Raw genomic sequence first — 26,623 nt, 5'->3', positions numbered from 1 at the left:
TTTGTCAGAAGCAGGGATAGCGTTAGGCAGGGTCCATTAACCACAAAACCGCTTGTGCTGCAGCGATTTGCACTGTCCAACACCACCCTCGGTGTGCAGGGACAGTGGAAGTTTTTTTTTTTTTTTTTTTTTTCCCCTCAGCGCTGTAGCTCATTGGGCTGCCCTAGAAGGCTCCCTGATAGCTGCATTGCTGTGTGTACGCCGCTGTGCAAACCAACTGCTTTTTTCAAAGCACAAATCCTCTTGTTCCTTCCTTTCTGCACAGCTATCTTTTTTGTTTGTCCACACTTTTTATTTCATTTGTGCATCAGTCCACTCCTTATTGCTGCCTGCCATACCTGGCTGAGATTACTGCAGGCAGGGAGATAGTAGCTGCCTGCCATACCTGGCTGAGATTACTGCAGGCAGGGAGATAGTAATTGTAGGACATTCCCTGTTTTTTTTTTTTTTTTTTTTTTTTTGGTGGGAGATTAAGATTGGCAATTTGGCATTTCTGCTAGAGTGCCATCCCTGTGTGTGCCATCTCTCTCACATAGTGGGCCATAGAAAGCCTTTTCATTTTTCTGTATTTTTTTTTGTGGGGTGTATAAATTCTCCCTGATAAAAATACAGTGGGAGATTAATATTGGCCTTTGGGCTTGTGTGCCAGTCCTGAGTGTGCCATCTCTCTCACAAATAGTGGGCCATAGAAAGCCTATTTTATTTTTTTTTGGGTTTTATAAATTCTCCCTGAAAAAAAGGGAGATTAATATTGGCCTCTGGGCTTGTGTGCCAGTACTGAGCGTGCCATCTGTGCCAGCCCTGAGCGTGCCATCTCTCTCACAAATAGTGGGCCATAGAAAGCCTATTTATTTTTTTTTTTGGTTTTATAAATTCTCCCTGAAAAAAAGGGAGATTAATATTGGCCTCTGGGCTTGTGTGCCAGTCCTGAGCGTGCCATCTGTGCCAGCCCTGAGCGTGCCATCTCTCTCACAAATAGTGGGCCATAGAAAGCCTATTTAATTTTTTTTTTTGTTTTATAAATTTTCCCTGAAAAAAGGGAGATTAATATTGGCCTCTGGGCTTGTGTGCCAGTTGTGAGCGTGCCATCTGTGCCAGTCCTGAGCGTGCCATCTCTCTCACAAATAGTGGGCCATAGAAAGCCTATTTAATTTTTTTTTTGGTTTTATAAATTTTCCCTGAAAAAAGGGAGATTAATATTGGCCTCTGGGCTTGTGTGCCAGTTGTGAGCGTGCCATCTGTGCCAGTCCTGAGCGTGCCATCTCTCTCACAAATAGTGGGCCATAGAAAGCCTATTTAAATATTTTTTTGGTTTTATAAATTCTCCCAGAAAAAAAGGGAGATTAATATTGGCCTCTGGGCTTCTGTGCCAGTCCTGAGCGTGCCATCTGTGCCAGTCCTGAGCGTCCCATCTCTCTCACAAATAGTGGGCCATAGAAAGCCAATTTTTTTTTTTTTTTGGGTTTTAGAAATTCTCCCTGGAAAAAAAAAGGGAGATTAATATTGCCCTTTGGGCTTGTGTGCCAGTACTAAGCGTTCCATCTCTCTCTCTCTCTCAGTCAGTGGGCCATAGAACGCCTATTTTTGGTTTTATTTGTTTTCTAAATTCTCCCTGAAAAAATCATTTTATTTTATTTGGTTTCTAAATTCTTCCTGATAAAATCATATTTTTTTTATTATTTTTTTTTCTAAAGTCTCCCTGAAAAAAAAAAAAAAAAACAGTGGGAGATTAATATTGGCCTTTCTGCTTGTGTGCCAGTCTTGACTCCTGGGTGCGTCATCTCTCAGTCAGTGGGCCATAGAACGCCTATTTTTGGTTTTATTTGTTTTCTAAATTCTCCCTGAAAAAATCATTTTATTTTATTTGGTTTCTAAATTCTTCCTGATAAAATCATATTTTTTTTATTATTTTTTTTTCTAAAGTCTCCCTGAAAAAAAAAAAAAAAAACAACCAAAAAAAACAGTGGGAGATTAATATTGGCCTTTCTGCTTGTGTGCCAGTCTTGACTCCTGGGTGTGCCATCTCTCTCTCTCTCTCTCTCTCTCTCTCTCTCTCTCTCCAATTGTGGTCCATAGAAAGCCTATATTTTTTTTCCTTGATTTGGGTTCTAAAATCTACCAGAGAAAATAACTACATCAATCATTGGTAGAAAAATATTGGCCTCTGGGTTTGTGTGCCACTCCTGACTCCTGTGTGCGTCATCTCTCAGTCAGTGGGCCATAGAACGCCTATTTTTGTTTTTATTTGTTTTATAAATTCTCCCTGAAAAAATCATTTTATTTTATTTGGTTTCTAAATTCTTCCTGATAAAATCATATTTTTTTTATTATTTTTTTTTCTCAAGTCTCCCTGAAAAAAAAAAAAAAAAAACAAACAAAAAAAACAGTGGGAGATTAATATTGGCCTTTCTGCTTGTGTGCCAGTCTTGACTCCTGGGTGTGCCATCTCTCTCTCTCTCTCTCTCTCTCTCCAATTGTGGTCCATAGAAAGCCTATATTTTTTTTCCTTGATTTGGGTTCCAAAATCTACCAGAGAAAATAACTACATCAATCATTGGTAGAAAAATATTGGCCTCTGGGCTTGTGTGCCACTCCTGACTCCTGTGTGCGTCATCTCTCAGTCAGTGGGCCATAGAACGCCTATTTTTGTTTTTATTTGTTTTATAAATTCTCCCTGAAAAAATCATTTTATTTTATTTGGTTTCTAAATTCTTCCTGATAAAATCATATTTTTTTTATTATTTTTTTTTCTAAAGTCTCCCTGAAAAAAAAAAAAAACAAAACCCCCAAAAAAATGGGAGATTAATATTGGCCTTTCTGCTTGTGTGCCAGTCTTGACTCCTGGGTGTGCCATCTCTCTCTCTCTCTCTCTCTCTCTCCAATTGTGGTCCATAGAAAGCCTACATTTTTTTTCCTTGATTTGGGTTCCAAAATCTACCAGAGAAAATAACTCCATCAATCATTGGTAGAAAAATATTGGCCTCTGGGCTTGTGTGCCACTCCTGATTCCTGTGTGCGTCATCTCTCACTCAGTGGCCCATAGAAAGCATATAGTTTGTTACATTTGTTTTCTAAATTCTCCCTGCAAAAATCTATTTTTTTTTTTTGGGGGGGTTTCTAAAGTGTTCCTGAAAAAAATAAAAATAAAAAAAAAATAATAGTGTGACATTAATATTAACATTTGTGCTTCAGTGACAGTCCTGCGTGTGGGGCATCTCTCTAATTTGCAGCCACCAAAAAAAGAGTGTGTAACATTGGGCCTGATTTTCGCTGTGGTCTCACCAACCTGTAAAGGGGTAGCTAAATCATACTGAAGTTATAGCTCACCGTGTAAGTTGTGTGACTGCAACAAATAACGTTAGTTTGGTTACGTTTTTAAAACAATGAGGAAGTCTAGTGGAAGAGGTCGTGGCCGGGGGCGTTCATTGTCAGCTGGTAATGAGGGTAGTGGTAGTGGTGGAGCATCAGGTGGTCGTGGGGAAAAAAATATTGCACCTAAGTCTGGAGCTGTGGAGCCAGGTTCGTCGTCCGGCTACACAAGGCCTCGAACGCTCCCTTTTCTGGGATTAGGAAAACCGCTTTTAAAGCCGGAGCAGCAAGAGCAAGTTTTGGCTTATCTTGCTGACTCAGCCTCTAGCTCTTTTGCCTCCTCTCGTGAAACTGGTAAAAGTAAAAGCAGCGCGTCGTTAGTGGATGTTCACGGTCAGGGACAAGTCACTTCCTTGTCCTCTTCAGCAAAAACAACAACAGAGAAGAATGCAGCAGGCGACACAACGGGTTACTCCATGGAGCTCTTTACACATACCGTCCCTGGCTTAGAAAGTGAAGCAGTTAACAGTCCATGCCCATTACAAATTGAATCTGACATGGAGTGCACTGACGCACAGCCACAGCCAGACTACTATGCTGGTCCTTTGACTCAGACCACAACATTGCCCTCGCAGGGTGCTGATCAAGAATCAGACCCTGATGAGACTATGTTGCCCCATCACGAACGCTATACCACCGAACGACACGGTGACACAGACGAAGTTGCGCAGGAGGTACAAGAAGAGTTATTAGATGACCCAGTTCTTGACCCCGATTGGCAGCCATTGGGGGAACAGGGTGCAGGCGGCAGCAGTTCTGAAGCAGAGGAGGAGGAGGGGCCGCAGCAGGCATCAACATCGCCACAGGTTCCATCTGCCGGGCCCGTATCTTGCCCAAAACGCGTGGCAAAGCCAAAACCTGGTGGAGGACAGCGTGGCCATCCGGTTAAAGCTCAGTCTGCAATGCCTGAAAAGGTATCCGATGCTAGAAAGAGTGCAGTCTGGCATTTTTTTAAACAACATCCAATTGATCAGCGCAAAGTCATCTGTCAAAAATGTTCTACTTCCTTAAGCAGAGGTCAGAATCTGAAAAGTCTCAATACTAGTTGCATGCATAGACATTTAACCACCATGCATTTGAAAGCTTGGACTAACTACCAAACGTCCCTTAAGGTTGTTGCACCCTCGGCCAATGAAGCTAGTCATCAACGCAACATCCCTTCCGGCAGTGTAGGACCACCATTTAGCGCACCACCTGCTGTATCTGTGCAGGTATCTTTGCCAGGCCAAAGCAGTCAGGGTCAGGGAATCACCAGTTTCGTAGTAGGAAACACTGCATCTAGGGCACCGGCGGCAACAATACCATCTCCCACCGTCTCTCAGTCTGCCATGTCCACCGGCACCCCCGCTAGTTCCACGATCTCCAGCTCTCCAGTCCAGCTCACCCTACATGAGACTATGGTTAGAAAAAGGAAATACTTAGCCTCGCATCCGCGTACACAGGGTTTGAACGCCCACATAGCTAGACTAATCTCGTTAGAGATGATGCCCTACCGGTTAGTTGAAAGCGAAGCTTTCAAAGACCTGATGGACTACGCTGTACCACGCTACGAGCTACCCAGTCGACACTTTTTTTCCAGAAAAGCCATCCCAGCCCTCCACCAGCATGTTAAAGAGCGCATCGTCCATGCACTCAGGCAATCTGTGAGCACAAAGGTGCACCTGACAACAGATGCATGGACCAGTAGGCATGGCCAGGGACGTTACGTGTCCATCACGGCACACTGGGTAAATGTGGTGGATTCAGGGTCCACAGGGGACAGCAAGTTTGGGACAGTTCTGCCTAGCCCACGGTCTAGTAAACAGTTGTCTGTAGCCGTTCGCACCCCCTCCTCCTCCTCCTCCTCCTCGTCCTCCTGCAGAAGCAAGAGCTCGTCCACAGACCGCAGTCGCACAAACACTCCATCCGCACCTGCCACTGTTGCACACCAGGTCTCCCATTATGGGGCAGCTACTGGCATACGTCAGCAGGCTGTATTGGCTATGAAGTGTTTGGGCGACAATAGACACACCGCGGAAGTTCTGTCCGAGTTCTTGCAGCAAGAAACGCAGTCGTGGCTGGGCACTGTAGATCTTGAGGCAGGCAAGGTAGTGAGTGATAACGGAAGGAATTTCATGGCTGCCATCTCCCTTTCCCAACTGAAACACATTCCTTGCCTGGCTCACACCTTAAACCTGGTGGTGCAGTGCTTCCTGAAAAGTTATCCGGGGTTATCCGACCTGCTCCTCAAAGTGCGTGGACTTTGCGCACATATCCGCCGTTCGCCTGTACACTCCAGCCGTATGCAGACCTATCAGCGTTCTTTGAACCTTCCCCAGCATCGCCTAATCATAGACGTTGCAACAAGGTGGAACTCAACACTGCACATGCTTCAGAGACTGTGCGAACAGAGGCGGGCTGTTATGTTTTTGTGGGAGGATACACATACACGGGCAGGCAGTAGGATGGCAGACATGGAGTTGTCAGGTGTGCAGTGGTCGAAGATTCAAGACATGTGTCAAGTCCTTCAGTGTTTTGAGGAATGCACACGGCTGGTTAGTGCAGACAACGCCATAATAAGCATGAGCATCCCCCTAATGCGTCTGCTGATGCAAAGTTTGACGCACATAAAGGATCAGGCGTCTGCACCAGAGGAAGAGGAAAGCCTTGATGACAGTCAGCGATTGTCTGGTCAGGGCAGTGTACATGACGAGGTACCGGGCGAAGAGGAGGTGGAGGATGAGGAGGATGATGGGGATGAGTATATTTTTAATGAGGAAGCTTTCCCGGGGGCACGGGAAATTGGTGGCGTGGCAAGGCCGGGTTCTGGTTTTTTGAGGGACACAAGTGACGTAGATTTGCCTGCAACTGCCCCTCAACCAAGCACAACCGCAGATTTGACAACGGGAACTTTGGCCCACATGGCGGATTATGCCTTGCGTATCCTCAAAAGGGACACACGCATTACAAAAATGATGAACGATGACGATTACTGGTTGGCCTGCCTCCTTGATCCTCGCTATAAAGGCAAATTGCAAAATATTATGCCACATGAGAACTTGGAACTAATATTAGCAACAAAACAATCAACTCTTGTTGACCGTTTGCTTCTGGCATTCCCTGCACACAGCGCCCGTGATCGTTCTCACACGAGCTCCAGGGGCCAGCAGACCAGAGGTGTTAGAGGGGCAGAAATCAGAAGTGGCGTTGGCCAGAGGGGTTTTCTGACCAGGTTGTGGAGTGATTTTTCTATGACCGCAGACAGGACAGGTACTGCAGCATCAATTCAAAGTGACAGGAGACAACATTTGTCCAGTATGGTTACAAACTATTTTTCATCCCTTATCGACGTTCTCCCTCAACCGTCATTCCCATTTGATTACTGGGCATCCAAATTAGACACCTGGCCAGAATTGGCAGAATATGCATTGCAGGAGCTTGCTTGCCCGGCAGCTAGTGTCCTATCAGAAAGAGTATTCAGTGCTGCAGGTTCAATACTAACAGAAAAAAGGACTCGTCTGGCTACCCAAAATGTAGATGATCTAACCTTCATTAAAATGAACCACAACTGGATTTCAAAATCTTTTGCCCCACCCTGCCCGGCTGACACCTAGCTTTCCTATGAAAAGGTCTTGCCTGTGGACTATTCTGAATGACTTTTCCAATCTCGTAATTTTCTTCACCTGATTGTCCAGCATACGACATGTTTCCACCTCACGAAATGGCCAAACTCCCCACACGGGGCCGTGCTATCGCCACTTTGCGCTTGGACCCTTGAGAGTGCTGTTTGTCTGAAGAGGTGGGTGTGGCCGCTTTTGGTCGACGGCACTGCCACTGGGTCCCTCATAGTACAATAAAGTGTCTCTGGCGGTGGTGGTGCGCACCCAACGTCAGACACACCGTTGTAATATGAGGGGCCCTGTGCCTGTACCGCCGGCCACAAGACAGTTCCCCCCCCCAGCTCAAACAGTGCTCTACCACTAGCAAAATTATCTCTCACAGCTTCACCAATGTGTAGTCTAGGCGCTGACATCCTTCAATGCCTGGCACTGACAATACCATTGTTTTGACATTTTTGTTATGTTAGGCCTTCGAAGCCTGTCTGCGGTCACTCCTTCCACTAGACTTCCACAGACCAGACCACTGCTGCCCGTGTACCCCTGGAACCAATTTAAAAGTGCCTACAGCCAGCCCAAGTTTGTTATGTTAGGCCTTGGAAGCCTGTCTGCGGTCACTCCTTCCACTAGACTTCCACTGACCAGACCACTGCTGCCCGTGTACCCCTGGAACCAATTTAAAAGTGCCTACAGCCAGCCCAAGTTTGTTATGTTAGGCCTTCGAAGCCTGTCTGCGGTCACTCCTTCCACTAGACTTCCACTGACCAGACCACTGCTGCCCGTGTACCCCTGGAACCAATTTAAAAGTGCCTACAGCCAGCCCAAGTTTGTTATGTTAGGCCTTGGAAGCCTGTCTGCGGTCACTCCTTCCACTAGACTTCCACTGACCAGACCACTGCTGCCCGTGTACCCCTGGAACCAATTTAAAAGTGCCTACAGCCAGCCCAAGTTTGTTATGTTAGGCCTTCGAAGCCTGTCTGCGGTCACTCCTTCCACTAGACTTCCACAGACCAGACCACTGCTGCCCGTGTACCCCTGGAACCAATTTAAAAGTGCCTACAGCCAGCCCAAGTTTGTTATGTTAGGCCTTGGAAGCCTGTCTGCGGTCACTCCTTCCACTAGACTTCCACTGACCAGACCACTGCTGCCCGTGTACCCCTGGAACCAATTTAAAAGTGCCTACAGCCAGCCCAAGTTTGTTATGTTAGGCCTTCGAAGCCTGTCTGCGGTCACTCCTTCCACTAGACTTCCACAGACCAGACCACTGCTGCCCGTGTACCCCTGGAACCAATTTAAAAGTGCCTACAGCCAGCCCAAGTTTGTTATGTTAGGCCTTGGAAGCCTGTCTGCGGTCACTCCTTCCACTAGACTTCCACTGACCAGACCACTGCTGCCCGTGTACCCCTGGAACCAATTTAAAAGTGCCTACAGCCAGCCCAAGTTTGTTATGTTAGGCCTTGGAAGCCTGTCTGCGGTCACTCCTTCCACTAGACTTCCACTGACCAGACCACTGCTGCCCGTGTACCCCTGGAACCAATTTAAAAGTGCCTACAGCCAGCCCAAGTTTGTTATGTTAGGCCTTCGAAGCCTGTCTGCGGTCACTCCTTCCACTAGACTTCCACAGACCAGACCACTGCTGCCCGTGTACCCCTGGAACCAATTTAAAAGTGCCTACAGCCAGCCCAAGTTTGTTATGTTAGGCCTTGGAAGCCTGTCTGCGGTCACTCCTTCCACTAGACTTCCACTGACCAGACCACTGCTGCCCGTGTACCCCTGGAACCAATTTAAAAGTGCCTACAGCCAGCCCAAGTTTGTTATGTTAGGCCTTGGAAGCCTGTCTGCGGTCACTCCTTCCACTAGACTTCCACTGACCAGACCACTGCTGCCCGTGTACCCCTGGAACCAATTTAAAAGTGCCTACAGCCAGCCCAAGTTTGTTATGTTAGGCCTTCGAAGCCTGTCTGCGGTCACTCCTTCCACTAGACTTCCACAGACCAGACCACTGCTGCCCGTGTACCCCTGGAACCAATTTAAAAGTGCCTACAGCCAGCCCAAGTTTGTTATGTTAGGCCTTGGAAGCCTGTCTGCGGTCACTCCTTCCACTAGACTTCCACTGACCAGACCACTGCTGCCCGTGTACCCCTGGAACCAATTTAAAAGTGCCTACAGCCAGCCCAAGTTTGTTATGTTAGGCCTTGGAAGCCTGTCTGCGGTCACTCCTTCCACTAGACTTCCACTGACCATACACTGCTGCCCATGTACCCCTGGAACAAATTTAAAAGTGCCTACAGCCAGCCCAAGTTTGTTATGTTAGGCCTTCGAAGCCTGTCTGCGTCCCGTTCTTTCAACTACAACTACACTGACCAGGCCACTGATGGCCGTGTTCCCCTGGAACCAATTTTAACTTGCCTACAGCCAGCCCAATGTTAGGCCTTTGATGCCTGTCTGCCGTCACTCCTTCCACTAGGCCTCCACTGACCTGTCTATTGCTGCCCGTGTACCCCTTGAACCAACATCATTAAATATAAAAAAAATTAATTTGATTATAAAAAATAAGATCGTGTTGAGATCTCAAATGCAGACATTTTAACAATCAAAACAAACACACAACAAATATCTGGAACTGTACTACAAAGGTCCAACAGCTACAATTTCTTTCTCCTGCAAGAAGTTAACTGAAAGTTTTTTGGAGTTGTTAACACAGATATGGCATCCACCGAGTGTTGTCCTGTCGCGTCTCCTTTAAATTATTTCCAATAAGATGTTAAACTATTAATTTAATAAAATCAATAATTAAAAAAATAATTGAGTAAGTCAAAAGCACATTGCAAATAAACATTAATTACAAATCAAGAAGCATGGCGCGTCCGAGGGTGAGTAGATACCGAATAAGAATATAATCACCCTCGGACGCGCAATGCTTATTTACAACAGCCTTCCTTCCTAAGAATCAGCCCTTTCGTGATGTAGAGAGAGGTTGTGTTACACTCCAAGGTGTTCCCCGGGTTGCCTTTCATGAGCTTCGATCTTCCGGCTCTCGTTTAGTAGTTGGTGGAAAAGTACACAGCATTAGGCCTACAAAATGGGTATGGGGTGGAGAGAGATGGTGTGTTACACTCCAAGGTGTTCCCCAGGTTGCCTTTCCTGAGCTTCGATCTTCATGCTCTCGTTTAGTAGGTGTCGGAAAGTAGGCTGCATTAGGCCTAAAAAATGGGGAATGGGGTGGAGAGAGATGGTGTGTTACACTCCAAGGTGTTCCCCAGGTTTCCTTGCCATTGCTTCGGTCTTCCGACTCTCGTTTAGTAGTTGTAGAAAAGTACACTGCATTAGGCCTAAAAAATGGGTATGGGGTGGAGAGAGATGGTGTGTTACACTCCAAGGTGTTCCCCAGGTTGCCTTTCCTGAGCTTCGATCTTCATGCTCTCGTTTAGTAGGTGTCGGAAAGTAGGCTGCATTAGGCCTACAAATTGGGTATGGGGTGGAGAGAGATGGTGTGTTACACTCCAAGGTGTTCCCCAGGTTTCCTTGCCATTGCTTCGGTCTTCCGACTCTCGTTTAGTAGTTGTAGAAAAGTACACAGCATTAGGCCTACAAAATGGGTATGGGGTGGAGAGAGATGGTGTGTTACACTCCAAGGTGTTCCCCAGGTTGCCTTTCCTGAGCTTCTATCTTCAGGCTCTCATTAAATTGTGGTTAAATGGAACAACTGCATTTGGCGTACTAGTTGGTTTGGGGCCTACTATCGGTGTCTGCCACTCCTTGCTGTTCTCCTCCACTGAACAAAGCTGTGCCGCCTGTTTACTACGGTTGCCAATTTTGAACTGCATTTCGACTACTTACTGATTTGGCCCTACTCTCTGTGTCAGCCTCTCATTCCAGTTGTCCTCCACTGCAATGCCCCCTGGTTATTCCTGTGTTACCAATTTTGAACTGCATTTAGCCCACTTTCTTCTTTGGGCCTATATCTGTGTTTCCACTTCATCGTGCCCATTGCCCAGCCAGTGATAGATGAGTCTGCTGGTACATTGACCCATAACGCAACATTCCCCGTGCACGCTACACAACAACATTGTGACCCTGCTGAAAGTCAGGTTGCTCTTCCCGCATACCATACCACCTTACACGGGGACAAAGAGGAAGGTGCAGATGAAAGTGCAGGTTCCTTCATCAGGTGGGGGGAGGAATACTAGTTGGCGACGTCACTGGCACAGGGCCTCTCATAGTACGCAAAAGTGTTGCTGCCGGTGGGAGGCGCCCCCGCCGTGCAAACACACCGCTGTACTTTGAGGGGCCCTGTGCCAGTGCCAATGCCAACGAGTGGGCCCCCCCTGCTTGCTCAGGTTCACAGCACTTGCAAAGTTGAAATACTTACCTCTCCCTGCTCCACTGCCGTGACGTGGTCCAGATTTCCTGGGCCCACTAATTACTTGAACCAGCCCTACCCCCCACAACTTTAGCCAAATGACCCCCAATTTCAAATGCCTTCCAATTATTATAAGGTAAATTACGCTTGACAAGCTTCATTAAGAAGAATGGATGGTTTTGACATTAAAATGGGCACTCTAGGTGTTTTCCTGGCCCCCACTCACTGCCGACTATGCTGCCCCATTGACTTGCATTGGGTTTCGTGTTTCGGTCGATCCCGACTTTACGTCATAATCGGCCGATTTCACTCGACCCGACTTTGGACATAGTCGGGTTTCGCAAAACCCGGCTCGACTCTAAAAAGGTCAAGGTCGCTCAACTCTACTGGTGACACCGCAATGTGTTTTGAAATAAAAGAAAAGTATCCAAATGTATGAATAATCTACAGCTACATATAAAATAAGTGGTGTGTCTAACTTGACAGCAAGTTTCCCGCACAATAATTCATTTAGCTTGAGTTTTCAGTACACATTGAGCTAGCAGAAAAAAAATATGTCCCATGAGAAAGTTCAATTAATTTTCTGTTTACTGTTAAAGTGTGAGGGCAACATGTGAGATTTGTGCATTGGGCTTGAATGAAAACATGATAATTGAGGGTCTTCTGGGAACTTGTACCCTTGACTTGTGCTTTAGCTTGTATTTGCTCTGAGGCCTTTCTACAAGACTCAATAATAGAGGTGATGATTCCAGAAACAGGGCAAGGACTGCAAAATGTCAGATTTTTCTTATCCGTTTTTCCACATGTATGCAGACAATAATTACATCACTAGGAAATTGCCATGGCAAATCCTACAGTAGTGCTAACAACTCGGCGTAACACATAAATAAATGGTCAACCTAAATCTCCATGTAATGGCACATTAAGGCTTTAAATCCTGAATAGCATGTTTGTAAAGATTAGTTAATCAATAATGATAATAAGTTAAAGACAAATTCTCGTATCAATCACAATGGCAATGTCCATGTAGCAAAAGCGAGGTTAATGCACACATATTGAGTTTCCAACAAGGATCCTTGTTGAAAACTTTATGCAGAGGTTGTACTGTATCATTTTCAGTGACCTCTTAGAATTTTTAGGAAGTAATTTTAGAAAGTTTGAAATATTTGGGATGGCTGAATTTAACAGCAAATAGCATGACATATATTTTATATATATGGATAACCATATGGATTAGAATTGGGGTTGGGCTGGGACTGCTGTTTGGTTAGGTAATTAGAATAGAAGGTAAGACAGGACTTGCAATGGTTGTCTGAATTAGATTATAAATAGACAGATATAACAAAGATATAAGGATACACGATTTATTAATTGATAGATAGGCATGATATAGAGGTTACTATATTGATTATTGTGCACTTGACACATCTTTCTGATCCACAAGTGGTCTCTTTCAGGCAGCTAAGAATGAGACTAAAAGAAGTTTATGCGAGGGTCTGAATGGGCGGAGGGAATATGCAGCCATCAGACACCTTTGGCAGGAGCTTATCTTCCTTGAGAAAAAAAAGGATTGGGTGCTATCCCGAAATCATTTATTGGAGTACAAGCCCTATTTACCTGGAAATGCATTGGGGTGTGATGATATATACTTACAGGATACTTTGCATGTGGCTTCAAAGCTTGATTTCTCAGTGCTGGGACATTTGATTATTACAACAAAAGGTATTATAGAACCTATACAGCCATAAAGATAGTTTTAGTAGTAAAATTATCCCTACATATTCCCTTCAAATAAAAGAATTGGATGGTTTCCTACAAATAGGAATCTCTCATCATAGGCCAGGAAAAGAAAATGAATGAACGGCACCAGGGGAGCATGTACTCTTGGAACCCAGATCCGTATTAAAACCGATAATCAGCTTTGCAAAACAATGGGTATCTGGTGCTCAGCATATACCAGCATGAAGCAACAGGTATAATTTGAAAAGATGCGGCACTCACCCATTAGCAGTGAAGTCATAGTCTTTATTAAACCATTAAAGGCACCTGGACCCATTGAAGCGCACACAGCGCAAAACGGCTGTCATCCATCTTCCTTTTCCCGCACCCCTCTGCACACCTGCCACTTCCATGGACTTTGTTTGTTAAAACTTTAATAGCTTAATAAAGACTACGACTTCACTGCAAATGGGTGAGTGCCACATCTTGTCAAATTGTCTCTCATCGTAGACCTCACAGCAATAATTCTATGTCCTTTGTAGTTTCCTTAGACAAACTGTAAAAATAACACCTAAAAATGACTAGATTCATCACAGCATTATTGGCTCTAGATATAAGTGCGAACCTGAGAAGGTCAGCAGATTGCCCAGTCCACACTAAATATTTTCAGAATAAGAGATGACTAGAAGATCCTGGGTGAGTCTAACAAATGCGCAGATCACAATAAGAATGATCAATACATTTATTTCACTGACACCATTGTATTTTGCAATGACATACCATATTTTCCCATTTTTTTCATAGGATAAAGATAAAGCCAAGAAAGCCCAGGAGTTTTTAAATATAGTATATAATGAGGACCTTATTGCAAGCCTAATGATAAGTTGCCTTAATCCAAATAAGATGAGATTTGCATGGATGCACTGCATTCGCAAGGCTACAGTGTGATGTATAAAAAATATCAGTAACTTGGTTCTTCATTGATCATACACATTGCAAAGACTCAAAGACTAAAGGCCCCTTCACATTTAGCGACGCTGCAGCGATACCGACAACGATCCGAATCGCTGCAGCGTCGCTGTTTGGTCGCTGGAGAGCTGTCACACAGACCGCTCTCCAGCGACCAACGATGCCGGTAACCAGGGTAAACATCGGGTAACTAAGCGCAGGGCCGCGCTTAGTAACCCGATGTTTACCCTGGTTACCATGCTAAAAGTAAAAAAAAAACAAACACTAGATACTTACCTACAGCCGTCTGTCCTCCAGCGCTGCGCTCTGCTTCTCTGCTCTCCTCCTGTACTGTCTGGGAGCCGGAAAGCAGAGCGGTGACGTCACCGCTCTGCTTTCCGGCTCACAGCCAGTACAGGAGGAGTGCAGAGCGCAGCGCTGGAGGACAGACAGCGGTAGGTAAGTATCTAGTGTTTGGTTTTTTTTACTTTTAGCATGGTAACCAGGGTGAACATCGGGTTACTAAGCGCGGCCCTGCGCTTAGTTACCCGATGTTTACCCTGGTTACCAGTGAAGACATCGCTGGATCGGTGTCACACACGCCGATCCAGCGATGTCTCCAGGGAGTCCAGCGACGAAATAAAGTTCTGGACTTTATTCAGCGACCAACGATCTCCCAGCAGGGGCCTGATCGTTGGTCGCTGTCACACATAACGATTTCATTAACGATATCGTTGCTACGTCACAAATAGCAACGATATCGTTAACAATATCGTTATGTGTGAAGGTACCTTTAAGGCCACAATATTGAATGGACAGATGTTATCCAAACAGTCTAATTGCTGTTCTTTAGGTTCTCTGGGACATAAGCTGCTGCCAGAGGAGTCAGGCAGTGGCTCACTTATAGAGAATATAGGAGCACTTGGCCGAACCAACTGTTACTATGTATGGTAAAGTCAGGGGAAATGGCATTTGGTTAACATCTATCTAATGTGTATGGTGGCCTTCAAGGATTTTCTATTGTGGACAATAAAAAATATCAATGCGCTAGACATATTGTGGCTTGCATCAGTGTGACAATCACTAAGCTTATTTGAAGATTTGGCATTTCAGTAACTATATTGCTTAAAAGGGAGTGCTACATTGATACAGTGAAGTGTCAAAAAGTGCAAAGTAGGGAAAAGTAAATATATTTTCTTGTGATTTAAACTCTTAGCCTTTTTCAAAATTAACTTTAAATTGTAAGTGTAGTCTAAAAAGTCTGGATAACTATGGTAAGTGGTGTATTTACCATAAAAGTGGTTAGTTCCAGAGTTGGCTTGAGGGTTGCTAAAAGCACACATCAGGAGATAGACCTAATTAGTTTTGCTATCGGCATGCAAAAAGACAGCAGGGTAGTGACAAGGAGGACGACATGAATGAGAGTAGATGAATTATGATAGAAGGAGTAAAGTTACAGAAACAACGTGTGCGAATGCCCTGTGAGGAAACTGGATTAAACAGACATTTGAAATGAGCAAATGAAGAAAGAGGTACATCCTCAGCTCCAGGGCTGAAGCCAAGGTCTGCTGGTGAGAACCAACAGGATGGTGACTAGCTTAGAAAGACATCTTGCAAGATAACATCAATCATGTCTTTGAAATTGGGAAAAATACATCATGATTCACAAAAAAAGTGTATTAAAGCCTTAAGGATGACCTTGCAGTGTCCATTGGCGGTTAGAGAATGAAAACTCCAAAGCTGCATGAATATTGAAAAGTTGGCCGAAATAGCAAGCTATTTAGAAAAATCACATGTATTAATGTAAAATATCGAATTCTGAACTCTCAATTTAACTATGTAATGACCACATATCAATTTCTTCCATTCTGCCTACGCATCTTAGGCAAACAAAAAATACTTTGTCAATAGATGTTTCCGAAAACATTTAATTTCACATTCTAAAATAAACAGCGTGGACAACAAAGATATGAATAGAATACATGAATCCCAGCTATGACAATCTACATATGCATGGAACACGAAGATAGGGAATATTTCATTACTGAATAATGCGCTGTAGTTCAGAGATAATTTTACTGTTAGAATACATAATATATTCATTTTAGAACTATTATTCGATAATTATGCGCATGTTTTAAGACACCAAGGAGCAAATACTTATTTTCTGATATTTTCTAAGATCAGAAATAGTATTGTTAATCATTCCATATGTAATAAAAATTACATATGTTATATATTCACTTGAAATCACTCAATTAATAAATACCATGTCTTGTTTTCCAAATGTATAGTATGGGTATCTTGCCATGACCATATATTAGGATGCCAAACTCTAGATCTTCAATGCTGCGGCTTATATGAAAGTTTGATTAATGCAACATGTATATCTTTTACATAGATTGCATAGATAAGTACGTTCTGGGCTCTCATTACATTAAGTCTGGGTTATGCGCCTTATGACAGCAGGAACGGCATAGAGCAATTCTTGTTATGCAACAACTTGAAACCAAATGGAAACCTGAATAATATCTTTATAAATTAATGAGATCTGTCAAGATTAGATGGGATCAATTTGAAAACAGATCTATCATACTTGTACACATTATGTACCTGTCATAGAATATGGATTAGATTCTTTCCATCAGTATTTTTTAAGACTTAGCTGAGGGGACCTTGACTGACCCATTCTAAGTCAGTAGAAAAATGTATCCAAATATATGGTGATAATGATTATGATGGATCATGGCAAACTCTATTAGATCCATCACATCCTGTTAAATCCTGTCAACACAGAAGTCATAATACTAGAGTTAAAGGGTTATTCCCAATTTTAAATGTCATCACTCACCCACTGGATAGATAATAACTTGCTGGTCTGTGGGGAACAGCAGGGATCCTCATCGATCCCAAAAATGAGGTTCAGAAGAGCCTGTCTGAGTTGAACAGTTGTCGAACATGTACATCACTGCTCCATTCATTATCTATGTGATTGTCGGAATAACCAGAGAGTTGAACTCGACTATTCTCAGCATTCTCATTGAGAATGAATGGGGCGGTGATGTGCATGCCCAACACTACTCCATTCAGATGGTAGACATGTTCTTGGAATTGGTGGGATCCTAGTGTTCAAATCCCCACTGATCAGCAACTTCCTAAAATGGGAATAACCCTTTCATCTAAACAATACAATTAGCTCAATCATCACTTTAAGATGTATTCTGCAGTGAAATTTATCAATCTATAAAATTATTGCCATAATTATAAACTTACTTTAAAGGTTCTCTCATACAAACAATTGTGGCTAAGATCACTATCGCTGTTGATCCCGGAAAGATTAACAGGATGGAAGTTTATTTTTCCCAACTTTTCATATCTGAGAGATGCAAACCATCAGGTACATCTTACAGCCATATGTGTCCTTCCTTCCATGGTAATAAGGAGGAATTCCAATGAAAATAGAACACTGATGGCGTAGAATGATCCAAGGGACAAGGGTTTATGCACTAAATCTTTATTGAGATGTATGAAACTTCGCATTTCATCACTGAACCAGTCCCTTCCTTACAAATAACATGCCAAGAAGTAATTGGTCTGATAACTTGCAGTATATCCATCGTCAGTACTTTAAAACATGATTTAAATATGTTATATAGTTAAAAAACCCACATATTTCAAAATTTAAACTCCCAAATTTTTCCCGAGAAAAGGGACCCCCTTGGAAAAAATCTCTCCCTTACAAAGGCAATCACATAAATAACATCAAAATAATAAATGACTCATAAGTTCTGATGTACAACTCTAGCCTGTCACAGTGCAGTCTGACTTGTGAAATTCAAGTCTTTGTAAGTCAAGCTCCTTATGAACAGCTTTGGAAAATGAAAGAAAAGATTGACATTGCAACTTTCTGTTCTTCATGAAAGCAGAGGAAGGTTTGGAGGAGCGTGGTCCTTCCCGGGATCTGGAGCTAACAGCGCATACTGATTAGCTTCAAAAAAGCACTTGACAGCTCTATAGCAAAGAGCTTGTTAGCACTGCTTTCCTTGCCTAGGAGACTGGCCACCTCAGATAAGCTGAAGAGGTGGCCAGAAACTTGAGCAATAGGCAATAAACTATAGAATTCAAAATCAATGTTACTGAGAATGGAGATTTTTTTTAATAACAGGTAAAGTTGCTTGTTTTTACAAACACTTTGCAATTTTAGCAATTTAAGAAGATGAGACAACCCATCAATTAATATTGTATATTTGAGAATATTGATATACAGTATACCCAAAACATCCAAATGACCCTGATCAAAAGTTCACATACCCCGGTGATTTTGGCCTGATAACATGCACAGAAGTTGACACAAATGGGTTTGAATGGCTACTAAAGGTAACATCCTCACCTGTGACCTGTTTGCTCGTAATCAGTGTGTATGTATAAAATCTGAGTGAGATTGTGAGATCCAGACAGACACTTGCATCTTTCATCCAGCCACTGACGTTTATGGATTGTGATGCATGTAAAGAAGCTGCGGAGACACCATCACATGTTTCTCGACGCAAGCAGTGAATAGCCAGGCCTTTCCCCGGGAAGGAACAACCACGGGAAGGGCAGCATCCTATGAAGGAAAGCCACCTATGCCAAGCATGGTATCCATCCACAGACAGCTGTTTCGGGGTTTTTGCCCCTCATCAGTGTGGAGTAGGAATCTGGCTATTAGGAGCAGTGCCTAGTAAAAAGTGACACGTGATGGTGTCTCCGCAGCTTCTTTACATGCATCTGCATATTTCCCATAAGGGATGGGGGCAGTGTTCTGGAATCACTGCGTTGAGAAACACGTGATGGTGTCTCCGCAGTGTTGGATGTTTTGGTCTCCCCGAGGCCAATCATCTGTGCCTTTATAGTTTATGGATTGTGAGTCATGGGGAAAGCAAAATAATTGTCAACGGATCTACGGGAAAAGCTAGCTGAACTGTATAAAACAGGAAAGGGTTACAAAAAGATATCCAAGGAATTGATAATGCCAGTCAGCAGCGTTCAAACTGTGATTAACAAATGGAAAATCAGAGGCTCTGTAAAAACAAAGCCACTGTCAGGTAGACCAACAAAAATATTGTCCACAGCTGCCAGGAAAATTGTTCGGGATGCAAAGAAAAACCCACAAATAACATCAGCTGAAATAAAGGAGTCTCTCAAAACTAGCGATGTGGCTGTTTCAAGAAGCACAATAAGGAGGCACTTGAAGAAAAATGGGCTGCATGGTCGAGTCGCCAGAAGAAAGCCACTACTGTGCAAATACTACAAAGTATCTCACCTACAATATGCAAAACAGCACAGAGACAAGCCTCAAAACTTCTGGAACAAGGTCATTTAGAGTGATGAGGCCAAAATTGAACTTTTTGGCAACAACTATAAATGTTACATTTTGAGATAGGTCAACAAGGCCTATGATGAAAGGAACACCATTCCTATTGTAAAGCACGGAGGTGGATCGCAGATGCCTTAGGGATGTGTGAGCTACAAAGGCACAGGAAACTTGGTCAAAGTTGGAGGAAAGATGAATGCAGCATGTTATTAGCAAATACTGGAGGTGAATTTGCACTCATCAGCCTGGAAGCTTCGCATGGGACCTAGTTGAACATTCCAACATGACAACGATTCAAAACACAAGGCCAAGTCGACCTGTCATTGGCTATAGTAGAACAAGGTGTATGTTCTGGAGTGTCCATCTCAGTCTCCTGACCTCAATATCATTGAGCCACTCTGGGTAGGTCTCAAGCGCGCAGTTCATGCTAGACAGTCCAGGAATTTACAGGAAGTGGAGGCTTTTTGCCATGAAGAGTGGGCAGCTTTACCATCTGAGAAAATAAAGAACCTCATCCACAACTACCACAAAAAGACTTCATGCCGTCATTGATGTTAGAGGGGGCAATACACGGTATTAAGAAATGGGGTATGTGAAACTTTGATAAAGGTCATTTGAATGTTTTGGGTTGTCATTGTGATTTAAAAAGAGAAAACACAGTAGTTTTAAAATAAATGGCTTCACCCAACCACTAGCCATGACTGGAGAGAAAGTTTTGGTGTTATCATTCATATTCTCTGAAAAAAGGCCAAGAAAGAAAAAATTCTGCCGGGGTATATAAACTATATATATATATATATATATATATATATATATATATATATATATATATATATATATATATATATATATATGTGTGTGTGTATATAAACAAATTCTTATTAACAGGATTGGTTAGCATGCCATTATGAGATGTCAAAAAAAGAGTTATAGTGAATAAGAGTTTTGAATCAGCTCATCTCATAAACTCTGAACAATGGCAGCAGCTGCCAAGGCAAGCAGGATCATGGGGTGCATTAAAAGAGGTCTGGATACACATGATGAGAGCATTATACTGCCTCTGTACAAATCCCTAGTTAGACCGCACATGGAGTACTGTGTCCAGTATTGGGCACCGGTGCTCAGGATGGATATAATGGAACTAGAGAGAGTACAAAGGAGGGCAACAAAATTAATAAAGGGGATGGGAGAACTACAATACCCAGATAGATTAGCGAAATTAGGATTATTTAGTCTAGAAAAAAGACGACTGAGGGGCGATCTAATAACCATGTATAAGTGTATAAGGGGACAATACAAATATCTCGCTGAGGATCTGTTTATACCAAGGAAGGTGACGGGCACAAGGGGGCATTCTTTGCATCTGGAGGAGAGAAGGTTTTTCCACCAACATAGAAGAGGATTCTTTACTGTTAGGGCAGTGAGAATCTGGAATTGCTTGCCTGAGAAGGTGGTGATGGCGAACTCAGTCGAGGGGTTCAAGAGAGGCCTGGATGTCTTCCTGGAGCAGAACAATATTGTATCATACAATTAGGTTCTGTAGAAGGACGTAGATCTGGGGATTTATTATGATGGAATATAGGCTGAACTGGATGGACAAATATCTTTTCTCGGCCTTACTAACTATGTTACTATGTTACTATGTCTTCTATAAAAGTCCATCAGTCCTCTACTATATGCCTGTAATTTCCCCCAAAAATGTGACATAGAAGAACTGTTGCAGGAAGATATTCTCTCCTAATAGCAATGCATCTAGGGGAGAATACCTCCTTAAATATGAAGCCTGTAAGGCAGCATATGCAGACGGCCCAACGCCAAATATTGCGGATCTGCAGTGTCTACTTATGAATACTTTTAAGGTTATGTTTGCATCTGCTTTGCACAAGGGGTCAATTCAGAGCAGAAAAAAAGACTTGGTTCTTTTTCAAAGATGAATATATGTAGCCACATTTTTTGAACATCGCAGTAAAGGTAAGATTTTTTTGCTTAGTAGGAAAGGACGGTGGTCCTGTCATATCAGAAGGGGTAACTTCAGCACAAAAATTGAAGAGGACTTGATGCTTTTTCAAAGTAGAGTATATTTACCATTGAAAAAGCATCAAGTCATCACCTATTTGTGTTACCCCTTTTGATATGATAGCACCACTGTCCTTTCCTACTAAACGCAAAACCTTTACTGCAGTGTTGCCGATCCCATACCTGTTTGTGTGGCGCATCTGCTTAGGATCATGTAAAGGGTTTCTATCAAATTTAATGGCATAAATAGTGAAACAATGAAATCTCAACTGGACCCTGTTTAATCCTATTATACCAATATGGCAATTTGGGCTGATTTTGGGTGTACCACATAGCAGATCTACCATAGCATCACAGCTTCCATTTTGTATACAGAGCATAACATTTAGCAGACCATCAGGCAACAGGGAAGATCAGGTACTGTATTGAAGGGATTGTTCTGTATTCTCTTTTCAAGAGAGCACCGCTTTCCAGTCTCCCAGCTTCTTGCTTTTCTTGAAAGCTCAAAGCAAAGGCATTGTTATTATGCTGGCCCGTTTTGTGCCTCTTTGGTGCTACTATATGAGGCAGCTTTGTCTCTGCTGCATTGGAGGAGCATAGCACTGAAACGAGACAGGATTGGAAGCTACCACTGTAGTTCTTTCCGGACAGTTTCAGGGCGGTGCCTATGAGCTCAATAGAAAAGTGATTGTATGCACTGAGCATTATTCAATCACTGTTGCTAGACCCCAACGGTGGGCCAGTGTCACACAAAGTGCACAGTGTGGCAAGACTAAGTTCAACATGAGGGGAAGAGGGTAAGAAGCCCAAACACTAAGGAGTGTAGAACCCTAGACAGATCTAATAGCACCCTGCCACTCCTACTGTACCTATACTGGATCCACAACAATCGCCGAGCTGGAACCTAAGCCCTTCATATACCTATAGCTAGGCCTCGAATATGGAAGGGGGATGGGTTCTGGTCAGTCCCCACTGTACACTTAAGACCAGAAGTTAGACAAACAAAAAGGAAGCTACTCAGCTTGAGCAGACTCAGAGAGGTAAAACCAAATGTCCTCCAACAGAACCAGATAGGAATTCATCAAACTGTAATCGCCCCAAGCCTTCACAAGGAAAAATGTGAATATCACCGGTAACTCCCTGAAGCAGACAGAGTCTATAAACACCCAGGTCCAGATGTGTCAATTAGAGCCAGAGGAAGGTTGCCACAGAGTCAAAAAGTCAGAAGGATTAAGAAGGCATCTGCAATGCCAAACGCAGAGACATTCTGCAGCCAGATGCAGAGCGACTGTCTGTAGCATTTGACACCCAGTTATGTGGGCAAAGAGCCATAAGCAATGAAAATAAAAATACAATGCTAATTTTCTTGGGAATGGTGCATAATTTTTAATATTTTACAATTATACTGATTTATTAAGATGGGAATAATACTTAAAAGAAATTGTACGGTTCTACAATATGATAGCAATACGAACTCAAGGAGCCATAAATCGATGTAAGCTCCTTGGCAGTAATACCTATAAACAATCAACTTTGGCTTTAATTAAGATTCATTGAATTGAATTATATGTTTTCTATTCTTAGCTGAAATAGTGCGATGAAAGAGATCTGCAGGCTAATGCTGTTTGGCTGCTGTACAGTGTTTTATGCCAGTGCGTGTAGGTAACATGCACAACATCCATCTCGCTACCTCCCTTCTCATTATTATGTTTCCCACTGACAAAGATAGATTGCACTGAGGCTGCTTGACATACTTTTTTTTCGCAATGAAAGTGTAAAGCACACACAATTTAAAGAAACACATAAAATATTTGATTTGAGCATAGTAATAGGCGGTGGGCACATTACCAGCGATACTACACTTAGAGAAAATCACAATTTTTTTACATTACAAATACTAATTCATCCCGAGGACAGACAATAATCTGCAGAACATAAACCAGGGTCATTACCAAGCTTATTCACCTCTGAATGAAGAAGGAGAAGACGGGTAAGATCGGGATGGATTTCACCTGCAACATTAAATATGCTCAGTGAGCCATGAAAAAATTATTCATGGGGAAAAAATAATTTGGTGGTAAAATGTTTTTTTCCTAATACAATACATTAAAAGAGTATGTGCTAGCATAATACGCCTTTTATAAAGCCTACGATAAGTCAAAGACTATCCAGACTGATGTTACCTCTAGATTTATCTGTTGTGGATGTGCTCAAGGCTGCACAATCTCTTAGTAGTTATGCATGTTGCTTATAAATAGGAAGAAATTGGAAGAAAGCTTTGGCCATTGTAAGATGGTCGCCGGACGAGTCCGTGAGGGGGGATGTGTGTCATCGCGGCTATTAGCTGAGGTGATGTGAGCTTGGAAGTATGCTCCAGCATGTATAGTGCTGAGAGAGTTATTTGGAACATCCCAGGACCGGGTTTTACGAGTGGTCATAAGAGATGGGTGGGAATGGCTCCTCACATATCCCAACCCCAGGGGAGTGGCTTGGCTAATAAAATGGAAGCCAAATATCACTTACATGAGTGGGGGGACCCGCAGCACTATATGGACTATATATTTTTCTGTTTGCTTTTCACTTTGTGCCGGAAGAGGCCGTTTGTTTGTTTTGGCTATCCGGAGCTGTCTATGCAGTTTTAATAAACTTGCCTGGACATTTCCACAATACCACTTCTTCCTGTGCCTACCTCAACTGCAGCAGAGTGAGTACAGACTCCTACACCATTTATACAGCACTGGCATACCTTATCAGCAGCTCAATTAAATTGGCAACCATTAGGTCCTTCACAGCAGGCACTATCTCTGCTCAGGCTTACAGATACGGATGCTGGGCACATCCACATTTCTTTATACATCACATGGAAAAGCATTGACTTAGTAAAACAAAAATTTTTTAAAGGGGTTGTCCCATATCAGAAAATATTGGTCTCCAGGTGCCATTTGTTATACAATAAAAAAAAACTGTCCTTTATTTACTTTGCTTGGGTCCAGTGTTGAGTCTCCACCGCAGTTCCTATTGTGCGGTATTGGCTGTGGAGTTATTGTTGACAGAGTAGCCAATCAAGGAGCTCAGCAGCTCAGAGCAGGGTGCTCCATCTACATGGGCAGAGCCATTGAAGTCAGTGATTGGCTGCTGTGCTGTTGACGTGACATTGGCACCACAACCAATACCAGACACCAAAAGCAGCAGTGAAGATTCAGTGATGGACCCAAGGAAAGTGAGTAAAGAGCGCCTTGAGACAAAGATTTTCTGAAATGGGACAATTCCTTCAACTGAAGTCGCACTTTAGTTCTGCACCCATTATGTCCTAATTGTGCTTTATTCCTGTAGGGTACTTTTTGTCTGATTATAGGAGTCAATTATGTCTAGTGCAATGACAGACTGAGAAAACAGAGGGTGGATCAGAGACATCACTTTTAGGGTTTGTAAACACATAGTATTTCAACATGTCACTGATAATTTCAGTAATTAGGATATACAAAGCTCCATCTGAATGGAGCAGTTGTCGCAAAGCACCAAATTGCCAGCCGGCATATAGGCGAACAATCAAACCATAGATGTCCATAAATTAAGTTATGTGTGATTATGAGAAATGCCATATGGAGAAAGTATTGAACATACAAAGAAAGAGAGGTGCAAAAAGCCATGGAAAGTCATGACACCAGATAAAATCTATCAGTAATTATAAAGCAATCCTGCGACTTAGTGAAAAATAAAATCAATTGGTTCAATTTAACTGTTCACAATAAACATCTTATGATGGGTAAAACCAGTGAGCTGTCTCAAGACCTCTTCAACTTTATTGTTTCAAAACATACTGATGGCATTGGTTACAGAAGAATTCCTAAACTACTGAAGGTTCCAATGAGCACTGTTAGTGCCATAATCTGGAAGTGGAAAGAAAATTATTTCACCATAAACCGACTATGCTTAGGTTCTCCTTGCAATATTTCAAACAGAAAAGTGAAAAGAATTATTAGAAGAGTTGTCCAAGAGCCAAGCTCCACCTGTGAAGAGCTAAAGAAAGACCTGCAAGTCAGCAGGTACAGTGATGCAAAGAAAACTATAAGTAATCACTCAACGTCCATGGCATGTTAGAGTGAGTTTAAAGTTTGCTCAACAACATTTAGACAAGCCTATGAGAGACTGAAATTGAACTTTTTGGATGCCATAAAACACACCATGTTTGGAGGCCATAAGGCACCGCATATCGCCCCAAAAACACCATACCAACAGTGAAAATTGGAGGTTGGAACAACATGGTGTGGGGCTGTATTCAGCATATGGTACTGGAAAACTTTATACAGTATAACTGAAGGAAGGATGAATAGACAATGCATGCAACTAGTTTCTCCATACAGGAGGCATCTTAAAGCTGTCATCACCAACAAAGGTTTTTGTACAAAGTATTAAATACATTTCAATACTGTGTTCAATGCTTTTTCCTTGTGTCATTTCTCATTATTACACATAACTTTAATTTATGGACATCTATGGTTTGATTTCTCTGCCTGTGTGGTTTGGATGGGTTGTTACCAACATCTGATGAGAATTTCATGTCAATAGCACCTTTAGAAATGCATTTACTTAGAATAGAAGTGATATGTTCAATACTTATTTCAACTGCTGTATCTCGATCAATAAAAGGTGTCTCTAATCATTATCAAAACACTGCACCTACCACAAAAGCATCACCATTTGTGTGTACAGGGTTAAAGAGATCTTGTCTGCTCTACAGCATAGATTACAGAGGGGCACATGCACCTTCTACACAGATTAGCTTTCAGGATGAAAAACACATTGACGTGTGCCTGTGAAAGCTGTGTTCAGAAGCTCTGTGACATCACATCCATTTTTATGTCCGCACGCGAGTGTAGCTTTAAATGAAGCCAGGCAGACTCTGGGACCTGCTGAAACAATAGCAGTGGCCTTCAATAATCATGTCTAGCTTGTGCGGACTGACTGCCTCGCCCCTGAATGGTTTTCAGAAAAGAATTGCACGCATACATGAAATCTAAAGCAGATCAGCTCCTTGTTCTTCAAAGGAGGTTACAAAATGTCTTCTCGTGTTCATCATAGCAGCATAAACAAATGGAAATAATTATAGGTGAAAAGAAAGGGGCAACTTCTGTCCCCATGTCAGTGGCGCTGCTGATTCCTCTTACCTCTCTCAGCATTAAAGAGCACTAGCTTAGAAATAAATGTTGTGTAAATTGATATGTTGACTGTATGGGACCGATTTCGTTCAGGTGTTCT

At 42.8% G+C, this 26,623-nt stretch overlaps 2 protein-coding genes across 5 annotated transcripts in view; one reads left to right on the top strand and one right to left on the bottom strand.

Moving 5' to 3' along the window:
* Positions 1 to 26,623, bottom strand: part of LINGO2 (leucine rich repeat and Ig domain containing 2) — a 2,506,396-nt gene that overhangs the window by 373,992 nt on the left and 2,105,781 nt on the right. The gene's annotated exons all lie outside the window — the stretch shown is intronic.
* The window catches only part of LOC138672831 (uncharacterized), a 31,933-nt gene continuing 30,436 nt past the window's right edge, over positions 25,127 to 26,623 (top strand). The window contains exon 1 of the mRNA XM_069761267.1: positions 25,127 to 25,460. Within this exon, the coding sequence (XP_069617368.1) occupies positions 25,127 to 25,460 (334 nt within the window). The remainder of the gene's footprint in view (positions 25,461 to 26,623) is intronic.

Source organism: Ranitomeya imitator, chromosome 1, assembly GCF_032444005.1.
Source record: "Ranitomeya imitator isolate aRanImi1 chromosome 1, aRanImi1.pri, whole genome shotgun sequence".
In the NCBI taxonomy this organism is placed as follows: Eukaryota; Metazoa; Chordata; class Amphibia; order Anura; family Dendrobatidae; genus Ranitomeya; species Ranitomeya imitator.
The sequence above is the reverse complement of the archived record's forward strand: the minus strand, read 5'-3'. Positions and strand labels throughout refer to the sequence as shown.